The following is a 16522-nucleotide window of genomic DNA, read 5'->3' as shown; positions in this document are numbered from 1 at the left end:
TAGGTAGACTGTCACTCGGTAAGCTGGGTCTCTGGCTGATTGGGCAGTCAAGACTCTCTCTGACCTTGACTGGTCATGACGGTCTGCCTCCAAAATGAGGGCGTTACTGATGATGATGTTTAATTTTGGTTGCTCAGATATGTTGATGTGAAGACCCCACCACGGTTTATCCGAAATGGATTGGGTATCTGGACCGGGGCTCAACAATATCAAGTCATGTTCTATGTCAAGGAGGATGGCACATTCACCCACATCCCTAAAGGGATCATTATTGGGATGGACCGTGGGCAGGTTTTTTACGCGGGGCAGCCAAAAGTATTCTGCATGTGCGGTCAACTGGACCACCTTGTTACTGGATGCAAAGAACAGTTTTGCTCGCAGTGTGGCCAGTTGGGACATTCAAGGGAACACTGCACTGCACAGGTGCTGGGACACACCTTCCGCTCCTGCCCGCAGAGCTACGCGAGCAGGATGCGTGCATATGTGGGCAAGGGGTGGGAGTGTTGCCCCAAAGACAATTAAGGATACGATGTTCGCCTTTCCTGTCTTGTTGTCCACCCCCCCCTCCCCACAGAAGAGGTGGAGGAGAGGCAGGAGAGGAAGGAGGAGGGAGGAGAGGAAGAAGGAGGGAGGACAGGAAGGAGCAGGGAGGAAAGGAAGGAGTCTGAGAGTCGCTCCGACTTCAGGTGACGGAGCTCCCCACCCCTCATTTTTGTCCCCCCCTCTGGGGGCGGCCAAGTTAATGGGAATGGGAGGGAGGAGAGCAGGGGGAAGAGCAAAGAGGGAGGCCGCAGTCCCCTCGCCCCCAGCAATACAGGACCTGGATGTGGTTGCATCAGGTGCTGGGCTCACTGAAGTGGGTGGGGAGAAAACAGCGGAAAAGGTGGTTTCTCCATTGGTGGGAACAACCTCCATCCAAGAGACCCCGTTGCCGGGGGTTGAAAGTGATGGCTCCTCCTACGAGGACGTGAGTATAGACACTGGAGAATGGACAATGAATAAGTGCCAGAGGAGGGGTCGGCAGGGCATAAGACCGCCTCCCCTGGGCAAGGCCCCACAGGGAATTTATCGTCAAAGGACTAACATGAGGAAACCTGTGGGGCATAGAGTCCCCTGGGCATTAGACAATCTATTCAGGGCTGGGGTAGGAGGGGAACATGATGTGGAGGACTGCGAGGATTCCTCCAGTTATCCCTCCCCTGTTCCTTCTCGCTCCGACTTCAGGTGACGGAGCTCCCCACCCCTCATTTTTGTCCCCCCCCCCTGGGGGCGGCCGAGTTAATGAGAATCATCCATCTTGGGGGTTCCAAACTCTAATTTGTTATTTTGATTTTCTTTGAATTGATTTATGATCAGACTTTTGTGTAGTTTTATTGTTATTTGTTTGATTATTGTTATTGATTTGTTTTTGGTTTCTGGTGTGATGAGCGATGGTTTTTTTTTAAACCTTTTTTGAAAAAAATAAAAAAGGCTTTGGCCATTTCGGCTCAGTGACTTTGAAAGAGGGATGATTGTTGGGGTGAGTTTGGCAGGAGCTTCAGTGACAAAGACAGCTCAACTTGCTGATGTTTCTCGAGCAACAATGTCTAAGGTGATGTTGGTATGGAACTCCGAGGGAAAGACATCATCAGCAAAAGGCAACAGTAGGCGGAAGCGCATCCTCCAAGATTGTGATATCCATGCATTAAGTTGAAGTGCAAGGCAAAGTAGGCGAGCATCTGCAGATAAATTGACTGTAAATTTCAATCTGGGGCGTGAGCAGCCAGTTTCATCAAAAACGGTCCAACGAGAACTCCAAAGAGCAGGATACAATAGTTGAGTTGCAGTGCACAAACCGCTCATCACACCTGGCAATGCACATTTGTGAGTCCAGTGGTGCAAAGAGCACAGGTAATGGACTAGCAAGCAGTGGAGAAATGTGATATGGTCAGACGAATCATCCTTCACCATGTTCTCGCCAAACGGACGAGTGCACGTGTGGCGCCAACCTAAGAACTTTACAACCCTAAGTGCTTGGTTCCAACGGTGAAGGGTTCTGGTGGTTCTGTAATGTTGTGGGGAACATTTTCCTGGCATGGATTGGGTGCAGTCATTCCCTTAGAAGGCAATGTCAATGCCAATCGCTACTTAATGGTACTGAGCGACCATCTTCACCCAATGTTGCAGCATTTCTTTCTTGCCAGGAGGGGTGTCTTCCAGGATGACGATGTCCCCATCCACAAAACACGTGTGGTCGCCCAATAGTTTGATGAGCATGACAATGATGTCATGATATCTATATGTCATGGCCTTCTCAACCACCAGATCTGAACCCAATCCAGCATTTATGGCATATTCTGGAGCGATGACTGAAACAGCGTTTCCACCTCCATCAAACAGGTGTGAGTTGATTGACTTTCTCGTGGAAAAAATCCCTCCTGCAGAATTGCAGAAGCTGGTGGATTATATGCCACGGTGCATACAAGCCGTATTAGTCGCACGTGATGGCCCAACACCCTATTAAGTTACTTTACATTGATGTTGCTATTTTTGTTGTTCACTACCTGTATATATAATAATAATAATTAGGTGTGCCATCGCAAATCCCCATGTTTCTGAACGAAAGCAAAATTGAAACAATGAGTTTTAAAAAATCTTGTTTAGACCCCTGTGATCCGAAGCAACCACCCCTTGGGGCATGAACCAGGGCATCAAATCCACAAAATCGTTACATATTTAACACGTTCCCCATATATTTCATGAATGCATATACAAAGTTTAATTATCCCCATGCTTTTTGAAAAGAAATGGGGGGATATTGTAATCGGCTGTCTCTCTGTTTGTCCGTCCACCCATCATGCCATCTCGTCCTAAATGGTTGTGCAGAAATTCACCAAACTTAGTTGTGATCACCACATGGAAAGAAGGTGCAACATTTTCTGGCCATCTCATTTTTGGCACCGCCCCATGGGGCGGGGTCATAAGGCGGAATACCGAAAAATGCAATTGCGGGCACATAAAAAAAAACTTTTCATGAAATTTTGTATGTGCAATCAACATTGGGGAACGCATGAAATATGAAACGATTTTTTGGATTTCACCCCCGGTTCATATCCCAGGGGGTGGGGACTTAGTGTCACAGGAGTCAAAAAAGAAAAAAAAAATTCAACTCTAACTTTCACACCTTTTGATATTGGGTCATTCCTGGTGGAACTTTTTTCCATCTTTCAACTATGCTTTAGGTGGGAAGCGTGGGGATTTGCAGTGGCGTGCCATCGACTTCGCCCTAGTTTAAAAATGTTTTGAAATGTGCCCGTTATAGCATTTTTCAGTATTTGACTGTGCCCTCGGGGGCAGGGTCAAAAATGATACTGCTCTCACACCTTCTTGCCATGTGGTGATCATAACTACCAAGTTTGGTAAATTTCTGTACAACCGTTTAGGAGGAGATAGCGTGACTGACGGACAGATGGACAGACAGACAGACAGACAGACAGACAGAGCCGATTACAATATCCCCTCGTCTTTCCAAAAAGCGTAGGGACAATAATAACATGAGTTCCCTGACAAGGAACTTCAATGCAGGATGAGGCCATTAGGACCACCAAGCCTCCATACTGTTTGCCAGCCTACGGTTGTTTGTCCGTGCTACATCCTTTTTAAATGCTGAATCAAGCAAGGAAGCAGCATATGCACCATTTTTTTTTAATCTTTGGTATGACTCGGCCAGGGTTCACACCACAGAAATCCTACAATCAGAGGGGACACTCCAACCATGACAACATTGAGTCTGGGGGATGCTCACATGTACTCAGCGTACCCAACAAATAAAATTCAAACCAATTTCTATTAACCACGTACATTTATGGCTGGTTAAACATTTAATTATCGTTTTCAATGTTAAATACTTCCTAGATAACACCATGTGTGAATGACGTCACAAATCATGTCATGGATAAGTGCAGTGTTTTGGACAAAACAATACGAGTAAACAAACAGTGAGGAATGTGAAATGGGAATATCTGGAGAGGCACAGACCTTTGCTTGGTTCTGGTTATGATTACTTACTGGCTGTGTGTTGTTTGTGCCGCCTCGTTGAGGAAGTCGAGGATGGTCCTCAGGCCGCACGCATCTGATGACCTCACCTGCACCCAACACAAATGGCCAGTCGGCACGGCCCACAAAGATCACGTCCTAACTACTTCTACAGACCCCTCAACGTGGGACTCCATGCTGAAGGTCTACTTGTCCATGTCATAATTTCTCTGTGCTCGAACAGAGTACAAGAAGATTCAAAGGAAATAATATGCCATTTGGTTTAATCACCGCTGTGCTATAATTACTGTACTTGAAATCACAAGACTGATAAATTAGCGATACAACTTGTACAAAGTGAAAAGGCCTGGAATCAGTCTGCAATAGGACAAAAGAGACCTCTAGCTCTGGGTTGCTCCACACAAGTACTGATAATGGCCAAAGCTTCAGATTTAACATTCCAAGGGGTGTGTGCAGTAATACCTCCACTCCATAGTGTGTGCCACAGCCCTAACCAAATCTCAAATTCCTGCCGTAATCCACTAGGAGTCAGTGCATCAGTGGCACGGCCATGCTGGGATAATGATGCAACCACAACCTGCCGCATACAACGTGAGAATATGAAATGGTGAAGAGTTCCTTTATTACCCACCTTTCCTGTTTCCTCAAGGATATAAGGATGATCATCCCGCTTTAGATCAACTTTGTCCTCAGGACACCTGGAAGCCAAGTCCTGGAGAAAGAGAACTGCCCTGCACACAGAGAAACATCATGGACCACGTCCTGTCAACGCAACCACCTTGTCAAAAATACAAGGAACCTTTGGCACAAGAGGTGTTTTGTCTGACTATGCATGTACCATATACACACCCGAGTTCTCCCATCCAAGGTAGGTAATGCTAATTAAACAGCTATCACTGAGTATGGGATAGGGACAGGGTACCAGCATGCAATGAACTACTGTTCAAAATATACTGTCGCATCCTTGTAAAGGATGGCATCCTCTAAGAGACAGTGCCACTTACTGGAACTGTATCAAAATCAAAACAGCAGTGTTTAGTTTAGTCTAACCACATTGGGGATTGAACCTGCAGACTAGACAACTTAATAACAAGCACACTATGTACCGAGCAATCCTGCCAACCCTGAAAGCAAAGTTAAAACAAAGAAACCATATTGTTCATCATATTCTCAACCAAAACCATTTCAGTCTCCAGTACGTCACGTTATCACTGCATAATAATGACGAATAACCTCGAGTTTGAACCTGAAATTCCCCACCGAAGTCAAACTCACTGTGTGGCTGCTTTACGTTTTGGTCTCTTCTCAGTTGTTCCTTCACCCTGCAATTCATCCTGTGGTGTGTTGAGCACATTGGCCTCCTTGTGGACCTCCCACGTCCATTTGCATCTGCGTTGCCTGCGCCTTCTCACCGCCCCACGAGGTCGAGAACAATTCTCTGACACATTGCCCTCCAGCGCGACTGCACCGTGATGTGAACCTCGACCCAAGCTGGAACCGCTCCGACCTAACCGTCCCCTCCTCCTCCTCCTCCTCCCGCGACCCCGGCCTCTTGGTCGACCGACCTTCCTCATTATGCTCAAAGAGCAGTCTTCACTCAGACTGACATCTTGTGAAAATATTTTAGGGTCATCCTGGAAGATTCGCAGGCGCTTAAAGTCCGAGGATCCATCTGGGAGAACACTTGGTGTCTCTCGAACAGCTTCTTTCATATTGTCGCAAGTCCTGTGGTTATCAGGATGATTGTATCCAACACAGTGTGCACTGTGCTGCCCTCGATCATGTGACCCACGAGTCCAAGAGACATCTGAATAATCCCTCACCCTATGTCCAACACTAGCAGCTGCATCTTCACCCAGAGAAGATCTAGTGGAGTCCAAACTTCCAAAAGGTGCTTCAGAATGTGAATCTGTTTCTTCAATATATTTGGAGACCTAGGAAGGGAGCAACATATTTAATTCCCATTAAAACTTTATACTATTCAGCAAAAACACTGCTGTTTACCATGGTCACATCGTCACGATCATACTTCTACAAACAAGGCAGTCTCAAGTACATCACCAAATGCAACACTTCTTCCAATGCCACTAACATAAGAAACAACATTGCCAAAATGGCAACAACACCACCCTGGTCATATCACCCACAAAAACTTCAATAAGCATTTCCATGCAGCCACACTGCTGTTCAGCTCTGTTGGTTTGAACATACAGTATGAAGAAGTGCTCAAGGTTCTTCTTCATTGCAACTGAGAGGTTAAACCTTCTTCATTGTTATTTGATGTTTGAGCACAAAACAAGATGATTACATTTTCTACATCAGTTAAATAATGAATGAGAATTAAATTTTGCAAGTACCAAAAAATTCACGATCCAAACATGTAGATAATGTTATGACAATATTTCGGATTAAGGACGAGCATGTTTATTTAATTTGCTATACGATATGGAGCCAGTGTGTATAAAAGCTTGGAGAATGCCCAACTTGGCACCTCCATAGAGGAAAATGCAAATGTGTGCTGCACAGTTCCCCCAAAAAGTGAAGGATTGTCGTTAAGTTAATGGAATAGGGATTGCAATGCAAATCGTGGATTTCCTCTTGGAGGTACCAAATGCAGCATGATCTCACCACAGCGTTTATAACAAAGTGCTCTGCCCACATCAAATCGGATGTCGTTCCATACCGGGGTGGCAATCTTGGGACGACAAGCTCTTGTGGGTGTTCCAACCCGTGTAATCGGTTTGGGGTTCAGAAAGGAGGCAACTTCCTGCAGGAATTTGTTTGCTCTGTGAGGAAAAACACCACCTTTATTATATGATTCATTACTGGGTACCCTCAGATACCAGAGAATTATGAGTATATAACAGTTGCAGGGACTACTCATTGCTGCCCAGAGGAAAGGGGGGGGGGGGTACACAGTGCTGCCCAGCTGTGTGAGCTTTTCCCCTCAGTGGTTTCGGGATATGTTGGACTTGGACATTGAAAAAGCTATGGAGTTATTGGGCTCATGGTGGTTACCTTTTGCCTGCAGACCGGCGGCAGCAATGCATGACCACACATCCCAATATACACTTTATAGCAGCATGTGGTGGCCTGTGTGGAAGCTTAAAACCTTACCCAGATTCTGAAGTACCTACACCCAAAATATGGGGCCTCAAGGTGCTCCGGTTCAGCAATGAAAGAATAACGTACAAATGCACAAACAACTCGGAAATATTTCTAAGATATATATAATTATGTTTAGACACGAGGCACCTTCACCTGCCAATATACTGACAGATTTAATCAAAAGATGTCATGTTGTATTTCACAACAAGAAAAAGAGCAATCAGAGATTGCAGACTCTCGCCAGGACTTCTTTTGAGTGGTGTATTTTGATAGGTTTTATGGTAAATCCAATATGGCTGGCAAACCAAGTGATCTATGATGTCATATCTGTGACCCTTTTGTTCCTCATGGATAGGCGGTCATGTGTGTAAAGTTTTGCCTCAATCTTTTCAGCCATTTCAGAGAAGATTTTTGAAGGTTAAAAAAAACAAACAATATGGCTGCCGAATCATTTGAGCTTTGATGTCATCAAATTTTTTTGTGGATCATTTTATCCCTAGATGACCATCAAAAATTTTCATACTAACCGGATGTAGCGTTCTACATATGCAATTATGACATCATAACGAAGGCACCTATGATGTCATAAAAAATATCACTCATAAAAAAAAAAAACATTAAAAATATAACTCTCATTCCACATGAGGAATACTTGCCATGTGCCAAGTTTCTATTTTTTCCATGCTGCGGTTTCAGATACAGAGGTCCAAAGTTTTTCCATTTTTCCAACATGGCTGCCACACCACGTGACCTATGATGTCATAATTATCATTAAAATATTCTACATGAGTAGTCACACCAATGGCGAAAATTTTGTCTCAATCCGCCAAGTGGTTGTGGAGAAAATCACGAAAATTCTGTGCCGAGAAACAAAGGAACAAGAAGACGACGTCGTGCAGAGCACGATACTTGCAAAATCCATAAAACAAATTTGACCTCAAAAATAATTGGTACTTGAATTAAATGACCAAATATGCAACTCCTCTTCAAATTCCAAGTGAATCTGATGAAAATTGACAATTTTACAAATGCGGCTTATGTTGACCTTTGTGGACCTCCAAAATAATTAACCTCCGCCATCGAAGATGGACGGAGGTTACTGTTTTCACCCCTGTCTGTTTGTTTGTGAACAGTATTACGGAAAAAAACTCCTGGACGGATTTTGACGAAACTTGGTGGGGGGATTAGGTATGGTCCAAGGATCATGCCATTAGATTTTGGACTTGGTCCATAGTCCAATATGGCCGCTATGGTGGCCATTTTGAAAAAATATTTAAATTTTTTTTTTGCATTTCTACATGTTTTAAGTGATTTCCAACAACAACAAAAAAAATTTGTTAGATGAAAAAAAAATTTTTGCACCTTTTTTTTCAAAAAAATTTCGATTTTTTTGAAAAATATTTGAATTTTTTTTTTGCATTTATACATGTTTTAAGTGATTTCCAACCCCCCAAAAAATTGTTAGAGAAAAAAAAAGAAATTTTGCACCTTTTTTTTCAAAAAAATTTCGATTTTATTTTTTTGGCATTTCTACATGCGTGTCGATCTAGTTTAGTTTATTCAATCGTGGTTCAGTAGTCTGATCCGTTTTGACCTACAATGAATAGGATATCAGGTTCACTGAAGTGACCCAGCAGTATTTGCGGCAGAGGTTTTGCACTCTACCGAGTGCTACCCCTCTAGTTGGTGGTTGAATTCATTGACATGAAATATAAATCCTCTTCAAATTTCAAGTCAATCGGATGAAAATTTGAGGAATTTAGAAATCTCAGCAAAGTTGTTGACCTTTGGCCTATGTTGACATGACACAAAATATAATATAATATAATATAATATAATATAATATAATATAATATAATATAATATAATATAATATAATATAATATAATATAATATAATATAATATAATATAATATAATATAATATAATATAATATAATATAATATAATATAATATAATATAATATAATATAATATAATATAATATAACAATGCACATCAAGTCTGGTGTTGGCTTAGTGGTTAAGGTGGCTGGTTTGGGATCTTCAAGTCCTAAGTTCAAGCCCCTGTTGACTGTTGAATTAACACTACATTGGGTTGACTCACCCTGTCATTCTTCCCAGGTTGGTGAAATGAGTAAAAGAGTACTGTGGTAATAACCATTTGAGGTAACTGTGTCACAGTGGCAACCTGTGCAGGACTGTACTCCTTGCCAATGAAACTGCCTTGGCAGCTCTATGTACCTTTTTGGCATAAAAAGAAGGTATTATTTATTATTACCTCGCAGGGGTAGCCAGTGTTGCCTGGTATTTTTTTTTGTGGGGACCTAAAACACTTTCCTACACCCACTAAGGAATGGGGTCAGGAATCATTCAATATTACCCATCACATAGCTACACAGGCTTAAGCACTATGGAGAGATTTTAAAATGGCCTGTCACAGTCACGGGTCCAACTCACAATCCCGTGAGATTTGCAGAAACCCGTGGAATTGCAACTGCCAAGTGCCGTGACCATGACACCCAAAACCAAGAGATCACAAAATCACTTCACACATGGAGAAATGTACTACACTCGACAGGGTGGTCACATCGTCATGTTACCCCCACCCCCCCCTTTCCCCAATCATCATCGTCTACCCTGGTACGTTTTGCGTATATATATATATATATATATATATATATATATATATATATATATATATATATATATATATTAATATATATATATATATATATATATATATATATATATATATATATATATATATATATGTGTTCATGTTAATACTTTAGATTTTATGATAATATAAGTTTAGAATCTTCATAGTTTACATTTATACCTCTTGTGTGTTCACTATATTTATTTATCAGGTTCTGCAGAGGGGGTAACGGGACTTTGTAAACACCCTGTAGATTAATTATTGGTTCAGAGGCATTGTAAAAGTGTTCCCTTAGAAGTGGAATTCAATGTTATTCATCGAGTGGATGCTGGTGAATGTGTCGTTGATGTTTCTGGGTTAAGTTTGCCTCCGATATATAAATATGGTGCATTCAGAAAGAAGGTGTACTGCCAACTTTGACTGCCACCGGAAGAGGTTTATTTGTATTTAAATGTCTGGTAATTATTTTGTTTTTGTTTATACATCTGTGTACTTGAATATAACTGTCATTAATCAAAAACGCTTTGGCACTGATCAGTGATTAAAAAAAAAAAAAAAAAATCAAAAAAAATAATTGAACGGAATTTTTTTCAAAAGTTTCGAATATATATATATATATATATATATATATATATATATATATATATATATATATATATATATATTCTTTTTTGCCTAAAACATTCCCTGGTACTCACTGACGAACCCCTGAAAATTTCACGAACATCCATTCTGAGAAAAATGTCGACATACACACAAACAGACAAACGACTCTCTTTTAGTGTCGATAACGAAAATCAACTGACAACCCCCTCCCTCTTCGGGGTAAGATTTAAATATCTGTCATACTCTCTGGTCAGACACACATGAAGAACGTAACTGGAGCTGCATCTCATTGTGTGCAGACTGCTGAAAGGTGTTTCTATCGCAACAAAAAGAGTGGAGTGGTTGTCTTCTGTATATATTTCAACAAAATATTCAATTTGACTATTTTTTTGTTTTTTAAGTTGGAACTTGTTTAATTTCCCAAAAGGACCCAAATTGCGAAGTTATTGTTTTCATAGAAATATACAATGCCAATAATAACAACCATCAGTCTTCAGTGATGGTTTGTACAAGGAGTGACAACCCAAGAAAATAAAATATTGCGGCACCAATGTTAGGGTGCCATGTAATGCATCATGTGCACAATCTATACTTCTACAGTTGAGAATGAACCACAAAACTGAAAAAGGAAAAAAATAACTTAATCGTTCTTAAAATGCACACAGGAATATTAAAGTGACATCAAAAACAATAACTCTCCATTATTTAACGATACCACCAATTATCAAACAAAGAAACAGAAATGCATTTGGTGGTGGTTTTGAACACAACTCAAATCCAAAGCAAGTCCATATATTTTCTCTCCCCATCTCAGTACATCATGTGTGATGCTTATGATTTTATTTATTATTAGCTTACCTGGAATTTACATTCCAGATAAGGTATTGTCATCGCACACCGTCCGTTCGTCTCCTTTTTCGACTTCTCCGACCAAACCGCTGGGCCGATCCGGCTGAAAATTTCCAGCAACGTTCCTCTCCTGACTGGCAACAGGAATTGCAAAGTTCGTTCCGGTCACATGACTTTAAGTAGGTCAAAATGGCTGGCTTAGTAAATTTCTTCAAAAATCTTATTCTCCAGACCCACCAATGAGAACACAACCAAATTTGGGATACAACATTAGGAGAGGATCCTGATGTTAAATTACAGAGGCAATGGATACCCTTGACCAGATTAACAGGGTCAGACTGAATGGCAGAGCTGACTTGTTCAGAGAGTTGAGGCGTAAAACTGTATGTGCGCTAAGGGTGGACAAGGAGGCTTATGTGCAGGGAATCTGTGACGGGGTAGAGCATCACCTGTGGTCAAGTGATTCTCATCCTGCTTACAGGGGAATTTGCGCATTGCGTTCGTCCCAGCCCGTCCCTCGGTGTACTGCAGTAAGAGCAGAGGGTGGTGGGCTCTTGACAGAGGAGTCTGAAGTGAAGGCCCACTGGGCCGGTTACTTTGAGCGGTTGTACCAGGCTGATCCACTAGCAGTCGAGTTGGATATCAGGGGTGTTACAATCCCTGTTGTTAACCCTCCAATCAACTGTGCTGCACCTTCGTTTGTGGAAACAGGCTGCGATGAACCGCTTGAAATGGGGTAAAGCTCCAGGGATCTGTGGCATCTATGCTGAACCTCTCAAGGCTGGTGGAAATGCTACACTCGTGTCGTTGCATGCAGTTCTGTGCTCTGATTGGAACACAGGCATCATCCCAACTAACTGGAAGAGGGGCCTTGCTGTCCCTCTCTGGAAAAGGAAGGGTGATCGCCAAGACTGCAACAACGACCGAGGGGTGACACTGCTCAGTGCCGGGCAAGGTCTTTGCTCGGATAATTCTTGATTGGGTTCGCCACAATCTGCTTGAGCACCAGCGTCCAGAGCAGCCAGGCTTTACACCAAAGAGGTCAACGATTGACCGTATCCTTGCTCTTCGGGTCCTCACCGAATGCAAACGAGAGTTTCGGCAAGGGCTACTTGTAGCCTATGTTGATCTCTGCAAAGCATTTGATTCAGTGAATCGGGATGCCTTCTGGAGGATTCTTCGTCTTCGTGGGGTGCCACCAAAATGGATTGATCTGATGTGTGAAGTATACTCTGGTACTGAGAGTGCTGTGAGATGTGGTGGTACCATCTCTGACTTATTTCCAGTTGTTACTGGAGTTTGTCAGGGGTGTGTACTGGCTCCCACACTTTTCAGCACTTAGTATGGACTGGATTCTGGGGAGGATGTCGGAGAGATCAAGCTGTGGTTCATCATTTGGGAATGTCAAGATCTCTGACCTAGATTTCGCAAATGATGCAGTCATCTATGCGGAGACTCTCGATATCCTTTTGGGGGCCCTCGAGGTGCTGAATGCGGAGTTGGAGGCGCTGGGATTACGGGTTTCCTGGGTCAAAACTAAGATCCAAGCTTTCAATGACATCTTGGATGCTGCTGTCCTGTCTGTGCCTGTTTGTGGCGAGGATGTTTAGATCATGGAGAGATTCACTTACCTTCGCAGTGATATTCATGTCTTTGCTGGCTGTAGCCAGAGGTCAACAGACGTCTGGGTGGGGCCTGGATTCACTGGATCATGGGGTGTGGTGCTGCCGGTACCTGTGCGGGAGGAGAAAAGTCCGAGTCTTCAGGTCCCTGGTGCTTCCAATTTTGCTCTATGGATGTGAGACTTGGACTCTGACCAGGGATCTGAGACGGAGACTTAATTCCTTTGGTACCAGGTCTCTTCAGAGAATCCTTGGCTCTCGCTGGTCGGAGTTTGTGTCCAACGAGCAATTGCTGAGAGAGACTCAAATGAGATTTGTTACCTGCATAGTCCGTGAGCATCAGCTGCAGCTGTCTGGACATGTGGCTCATTTTCCTGACACTGATCCTGCACACCAGATTCTCTCAGCGAGGGAGTCTTTTGAGTGGAGGAGGCCAATGGGCCGACCATGTGCCGCGTGGTTGCAGCAGGTTAATCAGCATCTCAAGGAGATGGGGATGGGCCATGCATCTGCCTGGGGGATGGCCAGATGGAGGCCCCTGGAGTACTGGCGGAAAGTGGATGCAGCGACGCGCTGCTCTGGCGCATGCTCCCATACCTGACTTGACCTGATTGTTGAGAAAGTAGATGGGGGGGGGTTCCAAACGGTGCTTTCGGAGAGACAAAGTGAGAGTGTGAGATTTGTCCGGATTGAAAGACATATTCCACATGTTGGACCAGTTTGTGATTTTACCCAGATCTGCAGTGAGCAAAGAAGCTGCTGCTTGCCAGTCTGAGGGATGACAGATGGTACGGCAGAGGGTGGAGACATCAGCAAACAGATAAAGAGGATTTTCCAGCAAGTCGGAGAGATCATTGATGAAAACCAGAAAAAGAACAGGGCCCAGAACGCTACCTTGAGGAACTCCAGCCTGGATAGGAAGAGGGGATGAAAGAACTCCATTTAGGGCCACACGTTGATTGCGACAGGAGAGGAAGTCTGCGAGCCAAGAGTGGAGATGGCCTTGGATACCATAGGGATGTTAAATTGCTGGTCATTCCGATCACATGACCGAAAGTGTGTCAAAATGATCGACAGTCAATTTTTGGGAAAATCGTGTAAATTCCTTCAAAAATTTTCTTCTCCAGACCCACCAGTGAGAATACTACCAAATTTGGTTACAACATTAGGTTAGGGTCCTGATGTTAAATTGCGGAGTTCATACCGATCACGTGACTGGAAGTGTGTCAAAATGATGGACTTAGTAAAAGTATGGGAAAATCGTGTAAATTCCTTCAAAAATTTTCTTCTACAGACCCACCAGTGAGAATACCACCAAATTTGGGCAACATTGGGTTAGGGCCCAGATAAGCTAGAGGTCCAGTGGTCCTATTTTTTATATGCAGCCGGTGGCTGCTGGTTTCATTATTGCTGGAGTACAACTGTGCCACTTGTGTTTCCTGTTTCCAATCAGCTGGTATTCATTTTGTCAACCTCAGAAGGATAACAGGCTGTGTCAATCCACCTAATGTTATTTCACAGCACAACAGGAGCTCAAATTTAAGACCTTAAGTCAGCCACCTTAAATGTTAGGCCAACACCAGACCAGGTATGATACAGGAATCCCAGGTTCAAATCTTAGCTATTATATTGATTTGTCCCCTGTCTGCTAATGTATTTATAATTCATGTGAAAGCATATTGATATCTCCCCATGTCCATATCTAATATGTAATCATTTTTTAAAAACTCCAGTACATGCGATTAATCACCCACCCCCTCCTGCTAAAAAATGCTTCCCCTAATTCGACTAGGATGTCAAACTCTAAAGCTATGACTTTTGTTTCCAAAACTGTGCAATGTGTCCATGTTGCATGTGTGCTGTCTGTCAGCAAATTTTCAAATTAAAATTGTTTCGGTGATACGACGTATAAAACCTTCGATGAAGGAATATAAACTTCAACATTGTCATCGATATTTTTCCTTCAATACCCGCAGGATTCGATTACCCGGTGCATTTGTACTCACTTCCGGGCTGCTTTTCTTTTGGGGGCTCTCTCTTCGGTGCTGCCATCCGATTTGTCTTTAAAATCTGGTGACTCTAACTTTGAGTGATCTTCCGATCCTCCACAAGAGCTGCTGGAATCTCTTCCCCAAGCCCTCACCTTTACGATACCTCTACCTCTAGGCCTGCCTGGTCTCAAACGCAAGCGACGCTCTCCCCTTCTGCAAGCAACACTGTGGGATAGGGTGTTCAAATCCACATTGAGGATTCCAGGCGAAACGCCATCACTCGATTCACAATCATTTTTCCCGTACTCTGGCGGAACAAAGCCCGTGCCTTCATTTGAGGAAGAGACTCCCTGTGCTGTGTGCTTGTGCAAAGCGATGCCCGGCACGGTGGGTGCATTCTGAGACTCAGGGAAAGAATCTGCTTTTGTATCTGAATTGTCACTACTGCCTTGGACTCCTGAAACTTGCAAAGGCCTGACGGGTCGCCCCGCTCGTTCTTCTCTCCGAGAAGCCAAAGCAGTTTCATCTGATGAGTAAGAATTGTTATTTTGCAACTGAATATATTTCGGTTTCCCAGAATACGAATGATCTTTTAAGTTAATGATGTCTGAATGTGAAAGTGAATTGCTGGCGTTCTGGGTCTCGTTGGCTTCCCCCACAGGACGTTGGACGTTTCCAAGGTGCAATGGGCCTCGAGCTTTGTCCCCGAGTGGATCGTCTGATCCAACAGCTTGGTTTTTCGGTCCGCAGGTGGCCCCAGTCGCCCCGTCCTCACCATCTTCCATCCTAACTTGTGTTTCCTTCTACATTGTTCAACATCGGTATCGTCAAAGCACATCAGACCCCGTTCTCCAGCTCAAATGTTCCAAAACCGAAATGCAGAATTGAGAACCCTGTGGAAGAAAGCAAAAACATCTTCACCTTCACACACACTCAGCCGGCTATCCATCCATCTGCAAGCAAAATGCCAAAGCACCAAAAAAAAATAAATAAATACCACAGCACCACAAATTATACATTGAATGCCCGAACAATTCGGCAACACAACTCGGGGCGAGAATCTTCAAGCGACAAAAAGATGCTGCGTTCTCAGCCGCGACTGGGAGACACGAGTTCAATCGCGCAAAAATTTCCACCCGAACGCAAATGATGGATCGAATGGGCGAATCATGACGTCACAGTTTCATTGAGGAATCTCATGTGTTCAGAGCGTTTGACACACTTCGCCCGTCGGATGAAAACGGCGTACCCGGTCGACGGCAACTCACGATCGATTACAACCGACCGTCTTCCGACCAGGCCCGAGGTTCAAAACTCCGTCACAGCGTTAATAATAATTCGAACCCGAACAAGCCGCCACGTCCTTACTTACTTCATTTACTTCACACATTAATTCTCGTAATGATTAACTTTGCCATCGTTACTGCTCACCGAACGTTTCTCGGATTTTATCTTTTAAATAGCGCACTTCGAATGAACGATGTGGGGGGGGGGGGGGTGACTTGCCCACTTCCGCCCGAGCCGCCACCTCACAACTCGCACGTCCGAAACCGCAACCAATTTTATATTCGTCGGAGAAAGTTTCCGTCTTTCCTCCATCGCATCGAACCTCGCCACGTTTTGCGCTCCATTTCGTGCAATATTACTTCAC

At 43.5% G+C, this 16522-nt stretch overlaps 1 protein-coding gene across 17 annotated transcripts in view; it reads right to left on the bottom strand.

Annotated features, from left to right (window-relative positions):
* The window catches only part of GTF3C2 (general transcription factor IIIC subunit 2), a 72388-nt gene that overhangs the window by 46613 nt on the left and 9253 nt on the right, over positions 1-16522 (bottom strand). For 11 of the 17 annotated variants that reach the window (XM_085846813.1, XM_085846818.1, XM_085846806.1 and 8 more), the window contains exons 1-6: positions 16303-16414; positions 14887-15764; positions 6719-6821; positions 5311-5969; positions 4667-4766; positions 4048-4124 (exon numbers count right to left, since the gene is read on the bottom strand). In XM_085846813.1, the coding sequence (XP_085702939.1) occupies positions 4048-4124; positions 4667-4766; positions 5311-5969; positions 6719-6821; positions 14887-15656 (1709 nt within the window). In that variant the 5' untranslated portion in view covers positions 15657-15764; positions 16303-16414. Of the gene's footprint in view, positions 1-4047; positions 4125-4666; positions 4767-5310; positions 5970-6718; positions 6822-14886; positions 15765-16120; positions 16495-16522 lie in introns of those variants that run through there. The other 6 variants (XM_085846811.1, XM_085846822.1, XM_085846807.1 and 3 more) reach the window with 6 other exon arrangements.

Source organism: Eptatretus burgeri, chromosome 11 (assembly GCF_056783735.1).
Source record: "Eptatretus burgeri isolate ZD-2024b chromosome 11, Ebu_testis_v1, whole genome shotgun sequence".
In the NCBI taxonomy this organism is placed as follows: domain Eukaryota; kingdom Metazoa; phylum Chordata; class Myxini; order Myxiniformes; family Myxinidae; genus Eptatretus; species Eptatretus burgeri.
The sequence above is the reverse complement of the archived record's forward strand: the minus strand, read 5'-3'. Positions and strand labels throughout refer to the sequence as shown.